Below are 8,396 nucleotides of genomic sequence, written 5' to 3'. Positions count from 1 at the left end.
CAAAAATCCCGAAATGTGTATGGAAAAGAAATTTACCCCAGTGGTTTTGCGGAAATTTCTAGGATCTTCAGGATCCGCATACAGTGTCACACCACATGACAACACATCAGCAGTCTCAAGTATAGAAATGTGAAGCTAAAATATGAAGTTTAGAATCATTTGATAACCATGAGCAGTTTTAGAAGGTATATACTACAGCACTACATGAAACTTGCCCATGTCTTAAAAGTTCACTAAATCACTTCACAAATATATTACTTGCCAGGGGATAAGTATATAATTAGCCCAATAATAATCATGTACTCAAGTAAGAAAGTAAACAAATTATACGCAAGAGTAGGCTTCTTTTTAATATGACAGATGCCTAATAATGTACAGGAGTTTCTCTAATGTCGGGAGACCATTTATTCAAAAATTTGCTAAGGAATATAATGGAGAAAGTATGAACTCTATTACTCTACTCATGTGCAGGCTTGGTGTAAATACCTAGCTCAGTCTCCCTTTGTCTTAGGTTCTACGCATGCACAAAATGGCGCCTTCTTTCGCTTGGGGATCTTTCTTACTCCACCATAGAGATAATCCCGGAGAAGGACTCTTCTTTTGGACTCTACAATTTTAATTTTTCCTTTGCTTTCCTTGCCATCGTCAAGCTTTAGTAATTCAAACTGTATTCTCTGTATTTCCAACTGCAACCGGCCAATTCTTTCTGATACTCTTAGCGCCTGCTCTGATATTCTCTTCCTTCTTGCACTGCCACTTTCTTCCGATTCCGTTACAGACTTCTGGACAGCCTGTGAAGATTTGTCCTCGATATTCTTCATCAATTTTCCATTGAAGTCGAACAACTTCTGGATTGATGACTCAGCTTCTTCCAACTTCCCTTTAATAGTAGCGGTTTCAGTGCTTCCTTTGCCTTTTCTGGTCTTCTCGACACTCTCAACTTTCCTCTTCAAATCTTGGACAGTGATTTGAAGGTTTGTCAACTTCTGGACATCAGAGTTCAGTCTTTCCAAGACTTTTCTCTTGTTCCCATCCTGTGGGGGCTGCATAAATCTCTTGGAGATCTCAAAGTTGTCCACTCTCAACTCTTTCTCTACTAGAGAATTTGAAGTAATAAATTCTCTATCCTGTTTAATTGCTTCAGAATGCTCTTTCTTATTGGGTGCATTGACCGACTTCTTTCCCTTGCCAACAGCAAGATTAATGCTACTTTCTTGATCAGTGTTTTCCCACGTCTCAAACACTTGGATATCAGACCCGTCATAGCGTCTTTTACTTATCCCATAGGAGGAAGTTTCAGATATGTGATCAAGCATAATGTCTTTTGGCAGAAGCCCATTCTCCTCTGAAATTTCAGATTGTGGCTGCTTTAAGTTTTCCGTGTATTTACGGTTTTCAGAGCTCATTTCATCTATCTTTTTCAATGCACATTCCAATTTGGCATGTAAATCTGAGTTTTCTTCAATTGCAAGCCTTTCCATTTCCACAATGGTATCTTCTATAGCTTTGATTCTACCTTGAAGATGCTGCATATTTAAAATTGTATCTGGCGATATGGCTTTATTATCACTTTGATCACTTGCAGCAGGGTCTTCATTTGCCAATTTAGCATCCTACACAAGTAAACAATTTACAATAGAATCAAAGGTCATTAATTTTTGAAATCATGTTGTTTGATATTAATGGTTATATAAATTTTATAACAAAAATTCCCGTGTCAAGAAAGCTGGTAAAGCATTTACACTACTAATACTACTAAGTAAATTATCACTATTAATGGAACCCTTCAAGACATTGATCAATTCAAGAACTGTTTCGAACATCTCAATATAAAATAGCCAAAGTAATAATTTTTAAAATCTATATCAGTTAATATTACCTTTACTTCTTCATTGATAGTTTTATCAAGATGTGCATGCAGGAAGGTATGCTTCTCCAGAGATGATATGCTATCTATCAAAGAAGTGAGGGCTTGGCTATATGGAGCGATCTGAGCTTCAAGTTCTTTATTTTGACCTTCCAAAATGCCTATTCTTTTGTCTAACATATCCATTTTCACATCTTTTGAAGTAATTTCATCCCGGAGACTGGTGCATTCTTCAGTAAGCTCACGGACTTTCTCCAGAAAGAAAGCTTGAGCTACAGCAGAGGTCTGAAATTCACCGTAAAATGCTGTTGCCTGTGTCTCCCACATATCAATCTCTTCATTTCTCTCTTGCATTTGGGAAAGCAAACTTGCTTCCTTATAGTTAGCTGTTTCATGTTTATCATGAAGAAGGCGCAATTCGACCTCCAAGTTCTGTTTTGCCTCGCCAAGAGACCTATTTTTCTCACTCAAATGATCCTTGTCTTCCTCGAGTTGGCCTATATGCTTCTCCAGGTCTTCTCGAATTATCTGAAGTACATCTTCTTTACTCTTCAAATCCTCCACTATCTTGGCCAACCCTGATTTTTCATCTTCTTTGACAGTAATCTTTTGTTGTGCTTCCAGAAGTTCTATTTCTTTTAAGTGAAACAGATTCTTAACACTTTCAATCTCATGACTCAACTGACCAACAACACATGTGACTGATTGCAATTCATCCCCTGACTTCTGCACTGTCTCACCGAGAAGCAGGTTCTCAGTTTGAAGATCTTCCAACATCTTTTCTTTTATGGTTAATTTCTTTTCCAGGGAAGTATTGACAAGCTGAATCTCTTCCATTTCCAAAGATCTTTCACAAACATTATTCTTTAATATCAGAGAGAGGACATTCAAAGATAACATTTCACCAAAAATCATACAACTGTCCTCTTCTATTGTATCATTCTTTTCCTCCAACTGTGAAACTTTTTCTAGTAAGATGTTATTTTGATCAAGCACATGCATTCTCTCATCTTGTAGATATTCATAAGCCATTCCCTTGTCCAAAAACCTTTGGGATAGATTCTCTATCTGAGTCATCAACTCTTTCTCTTTCTGAGATCCATTAATTACGTCCAAACTCAGCTTTTCAGTAATCTCAAAAAGTTTGTGGGCCTCACTTTGAACCGCCGCGCATTGCGCAGACCTGATAGCTAATTCTTGATCAGTAATGCTCTTTTCTGTAGCCATTTTTGCTGCCACTGATTTCAATTCACTAAACAGTGTAACAAGAACTAATAATTCAACAAGCAAGTGCGTTTTTTCGTCTTGTAGATTTTCACAAGCCATTTCCTTGTCCAGCAACCTTTGGGATAGATTCTCTGCCTGAGTCACCAATTCTTTCTCTTTCTGACATCCATCAATTACGTCCAACCTAAGTTTTTCAGTGATCTCAAAAAGTTTGCGGGCCTCACTTTGAACCGACACACATTGCGCAGACCTGATAGCTAATTCTTTGTCAGTAATGTTTTTTTCCGTAGCTATTTTTGCTGCCTCTGATCTCATTTCACTAAACAGTGTGACAAGAACTAATATTTCAACAGCTTGAAGCTGATTTTCATCCTGCGACTTGCATAAGGACTGTTTTGTATCTTGTAGTTTTCTGAGGATATGATCCACATTGACTTCATCTTGCCCATTTTTATCTTCACATTTGTGGTCCGCAATAATCTCAAGAGCCGTTAACAAATGATGCATGCCATTTTTTGATGTGCTTAATTGGTCAGACAAGGATTTCACCTCCACCGTTTGTTCAACATTCTCCTTTTCTAGTTTAGATACCAACATTTCTGACATCTTGGAAGCCTCCGAGAGTTTCTGGCACTCAATCAAGAGAGATGAGTGCTTCTCTCCCAGATCCTGTACACAAGCCTGCAAAACAAAAGTTTCCATTTGGGAATTCAGAGCTTTGTCTAGTTCTTTCTGCCATGCTTTATTTATGCTACACTTTTCTTCTTCTAAGAGATGAACCTGAGTCTCCAAACAAGCCAATTGTGTTGCCCTCATTTTGGCAAAACAGGAATGCTCATGTTTCTCTGCCTCTAGAGAAACTTTCAGCTCTTGTCCTACGTTCAGTGCCAAAAGTTTCTCTTTCTCCACTACCAATTTCTTCTCCTCGAGTTCTACAATTTTTTCCTCCAAACCCTTTAACCTCTGGTGAGTAATTTCCAATTCGGAAACCAAATTATCCTTCTCACTGATCAGGCTAGACTTCTGACTGACCAGCAACATGCATGAATCTTCCAAGTTCATAGCTTTAGCCTTTATTTCTTCAAGTTCGTTATGTGCATCATCAAGAGAATTCTGTAAAATGGTGCTAGCTGCTGAGAGTTTGCCCAAATTATCTGTTGTTGACTGCAGTTGAGACATTAAAGTGACCTTCTCATCAACAAGAGCAGATTTCTCCTGTAAAAGACATTCACAAGATTCTTCCAGCACAACAATCTTCCCTCGAACTGCTTCCAGTTCAACACTCATATCGGCAAGGGAATTCTCTAAGAGAGCATTTTTCTCCAAAAGCTTTTCAAAGATTTCAAGCTTCTCAATTAGAGCCACCTTCTCGCTTTTTTCTTTCTGGTACAACCCTCTTAAATTAGAGTTCTCATCTTGCAGTTCCTTCACTGATGTTTCAATGCACTCCGGTGTTAAACCTACTGCATCCACCTGATTCAAAAGCGCTTGTTGTTTATCATTCAAGTCTTTAAGCTCCTGTTTCAAACAATAAATTTCTTGCTGAAGAGCATTTCGTTGATCCACTCGAAGCTCAACCTCCTCCCCAAGCTTCCCATTCATTTCCCTTAAGCTACAAATCTCACTTTGCATGCTCTCCATGGATATAGTCGAAGACTGATTCAGCTGATTTAGGCCCATGTTCGCTTCCTTTATCTTCAGGATTTCATCCTGCAAATTCACATTATGAGTTTCTATTTCCCTTACAGTTTGAGTCTGATTCTGTAGTTCTAAAGCCAGGGACCTTAGTTCATCCTGAGCTTTGGAATGTAAATGCTGCAAAGTCTGGAATGCGGTTTCAGCCTCTATGAAGCGCAATCGCTCTTCCTGTATGCACGTCCAAAGCCTTCCCAACTCTTTTTGCTTCTCTGTTAATTCTTGATTTTGATTACTCATCTTCAGAAGCACAGTCTCTAACTCAGAGTGGAGTGACTGATTCAATGTCTCTGACTGCACACAACGTTCCTCAGCACCCTTTAGCTTCTCACCTCTCTTATTTATCTCATCATTGAGCCATTGAGTTTCCTCATGTGCACTGGAAACCAAACGCTCTAGACCAGCTATGGTCTCCAAGCACTGTTGATACTGGAGAGCTGCAGCATCCTTCTCAGCAGTCAACTTTAGTATAGCTTGCTTTAGAGTTTCGACTTCACCTTCGGCCATTTCAGCACGTTCGCTTTGCTTTTGAGCACTTTCTTCAGCAAGCAGTATTTTGTTCTCCAAATCTGATATCACCTCCAAAGATTGCTTGTACTTATTCAGAACATCATCTTTTTCAGCTTCTGCCCTAGCAAGGTCTTGTTTTACTGAATGAAATTCAGTTTCAGCCTTATGAGCTCGTTCTTCAGAATTCTCAGAATCATTTTTAGCACGAGATAGAACGTCTTCCAGATTAGAAATATTGTCCAAGCACAAATGGTATTGCAGAAGGCTAGCCTCCTTTTCAGCTTCTAATTTGATGAGAGCTTCCTTTAAATGTTGTGCTTCAGTTTCAGCTTTGCTTGCTTTGTCATTGAGTTCTCTCGAATTCTCTTGAGCACGAGAGACATCTTCTTTTAACTTGGACAAGCTCTCCAAACACTGTTGATACTGGTTTAGTCCATCTTCCTTCTCAGCTTCTAATTTAGCAATAATTTCCTTTAAATTTAGTATTTCTTTCTCAGATTTAATCAACTGATCAGACTCCACATTATCTTGAAAATTAAGGCCTTTTCTTGCCCTCCCTTCTGTAAATTTTGCATTCTCTCCAGATCCAAATTGACCATTAAGTTGTTTTAAAGAATCCAAAGCTTCTGCAAATTGCCCATTTTTCTTCGGAGCATGGGAATACGGGCGGCCTGAAGAGTTCTTGGGTAGATCATCCGGATTAAAAAAAGCCCGAGCAGGAGTTGACATCTTAGGTGTCCTTTGATCAGCATCAGAATCATAATTTTCAGGTGCATCGTCAGCAAGCATCATGGGTATTTGATTTGGAAACGCTTCTGACATTGTTTGCTGGGCCTGACGGAGCGCCCCAGTAGCATGATCATATCTTTCAGCCAATGCTCTATATGCCCTGTAGAACTCTTCAACCAATTTCATAAGCTCTGGTCTCTTCTTATAGTACATTTCCGCTCTTCTTGCAAAAGAATCAGCATCCTCTTCAATAAGCTTGATCATTGATTTGACTTTAGAATCCATATCTGTAAAACAAAGGTTTATTTTAAAAATACGCATTAAACAACTGGGTATAATAACAGCAAAGCAAAACTCAATCTTTGATCATATCAATACTTTTGGAAAAAATCGATGAGGGGTAAATTAGAATCATTGGCGAATAAAATATCTAATGGCACCCAGTATAATTCTTAGCATGACCGCATTTAATAACTAGGGCCAAAATTAGGAGATTATCCACCAAGCCTCTCTAAAGATACCGGCATGATATCAGTATGTCACACTGGTAACCATTCAATAGAGTTGCCAACACTCGTGTGAAACAAAACATATGGGATATATTACACCTAAGCCATGATGGAACTACATTAGATATACGCTCCAGTAACATAATATGAGACTGCCGGTTGTTTATCAGCAAATGACATTGTTTGCAAAGTAACACACTCAATAAAAATATCAAGCAGAGACAGATGTAATTAATGCAACAAGGCATAGCTGCATTATAAATTCTTAACGAGGCTAAATACATAAAGATGAACTGTTCTACCTGTGAGATTTTCTTTAAGCCATCTTGAGTTTTTGGGGCTTATGTGACTGTCCCACCACCAAGAGTACTTCTTCTGCGAGTTTGTATGCGACAAAGCCATGATGCCAAACTTATATTTGCAATGCAGATACCAAACCAATTCCCAGAACAATTCAACCCGTCAATATATAACTTGAGCTGTAGACCTTAAGCAGACTGGTAAAAGTAATTTCTGAGTTCTGATCACTCAATTAAATACTAATGAACTGAATCTTTAATCCTGATTCAAGAACAGAAACAAATTTCAGTATTATCACGAAGACTTAAACATAAAATCCAAGGTTGAGAACTGGAAACACTAAACAGGTAGTTTTCTTACCGAATCAAGACAGCCGAAACTAATCCACAAAAAGTAATCTCTGTCTCCAAAAAATGTTAACCTAACCTGATCAAAGCCACAACACAAACACGAAAAAATGTCAGATGATCAGATCACAAAGAAAATTCCCTTTTTCTGGTTTGCGATCAAAGCAAAAAACTCCTTATAACCAAGAAAACCATATCTCGCATACCTCAAGTTTCATATATTTCTAATCTCTAATAGTCTAATACATCAAAATCAAATTTTTCACCAAACCCATAAAAGATCAACAATTTCAAAACCTACCCACATAAAAACTCCACAAAATTCAACCAAAACCACTATACTCTATACCAAAAGTGATCATAATTCTAAACACAAATTCATAAAAAACCCAATAAACAAAAGTCATGATCAGTCAAACTAACACACACCCAGGATCACAAAAACACACACACACACACTGACACACACACATATTCATCCAACATCTTGGTATTAGTACATCAACAGAATTCAAGATCAAAACTTTACAACAACTCATAATCAAATAAAAAAGTTACTTTACTAACCAGAAAAATCAAAACTTTGGCCAAGAATCATTAAAAAACACCTTCAGCTAGCTGCAAATTCTTTATGATCAACCCATTATTGCTTGTAAAAAATTGAACCAAGATTTCTTCTCTCTCATTCAAGTCTCTTTCTCTCTCTAGAATTTCATTGCTTTTATGTTCTGCAATGGCCTACTTTATGAACTGTGCTTTTTCTTATGTAACTGTAGAGTTATTGAAATGTGATACATGTATGAAAGGGTTGGTAAAACGAATTTAAAATTTTGAAAAAAATTAGTTGGAATTTTTTATGGGGAGCTGTTAAAGATGAGAATCTTTCTTGAATTAAAATGGTATAATTTGTTGGGGTCACCGAGATTTTTGTTTGTTTAGGTTGTGGAGATTTGCAGTTTTAAGCGAGATTTGCATGCATTATTTTATGTTAATTTACTTCGGTATGGACGTATGGTAATATTCCGTTTGTGCCTGTGTTGATTATTGTTGAGAAAATGTTAAATACTCGAAAAATTGTTTTTAATTTTTTTTCTCTTAATATTTTTTTTTGAAATTGAGAATAAATCTCACAAATATGAATCAGCAATTCATCGTGATAATTCTTTCATTCAAGAAATTTATTATCTAACTGTCGGACATGCAAGATGACCA

At 37.4% G+C, this 8,396-nt stretch overlaps 1 protein-coding gene across 2 annotated transcripts; it reads right to left on the bottom strand.

The window, feature by feature from the left end:
* Window positions 1-280: 280 nt before the first annotated feature.
* LOC108214121 (protein NETWORKED 1D) lies at window positions 281-7,952 on the bottom strand. 2 transcript variants are annotated; one of them, XM_017385921.2, is made up of 5 exons: window positions 7,752-7,952; window positions 7,198-7,263; window positions 6,840-7,098; window positions 1,880-6,315; window positions 281-1,613 (listed from the first exon to the last, which is right to left on the bottom strand). In XM_017385921.2, the coding sequence occupies exons 3-5, from the start codon at window positions 6,937-6,939 to the stop codon at window positions 492-494; spliced, it is 5,658 nt and encodes a 1,885-aa protein (XP_017241410.1). In that variant the 5' UTR covers window positions 6,940-7,098; window positions 7,198-7,263; window positions 7,752-7,952; the 3' UTR covers window positions 281-491. The 2 variants fall into 2 exon arrangements, with proteins under 2 accessions (XP_017241410.1, XP_063946282.1); XM_064090212.1 differs by having other exon boundaries at window positions 6,840-7,024; window positions 7,752-7,888.
* Window positions 7,953-8,396: the final 444 nt, after the last annotated feature.

The sequence above is a fragment of the Daucus carota genome, chromosome 3, assembly GCF_001625215.2.
Source record: "Daucus carota subsp. sativus chromosome 3, DH1 v3.0, whole genome shotgun sequence".
In the NCBI taxonomy this organism is placed as follows: domain Eukaryota; kingdom Viridiplantae; phylum Streptophyta; class Magnoliopsida; order Apiales; family Apiaceae; genus Daucus; species Daucus carota.
Note: the sequence above shows the minus strand (reverse complement) of the source record. Positions and strands in the feature narration are given on the sequence as shown.

Excerpts from the sequence above, each read along its gene's own strand:
- LOC108214121 (XM_017385921.2), bottom strand. The coding sequence starts at position 6,939 with ATGGCTTTGTCGCATACAAACTCGCAGAAGAAGTACTCTTGGTGGTGG. Across the intron at positions 6,316-6,839 it reads GCTTAAAGAAAATCTCACAG|ATATGGATTCTAAAGTCAAA; the intron begins GTAGAACAGTTC and ends TTTGTTTTACAG. Across the intron at positions 1,614-1,879 it reads CTATCAATGAAGAAGTAAAG|GATGCTAAATTGGCAAATGA; the intron begins GTAATATTAACT and ends TTACTTGTGTAG.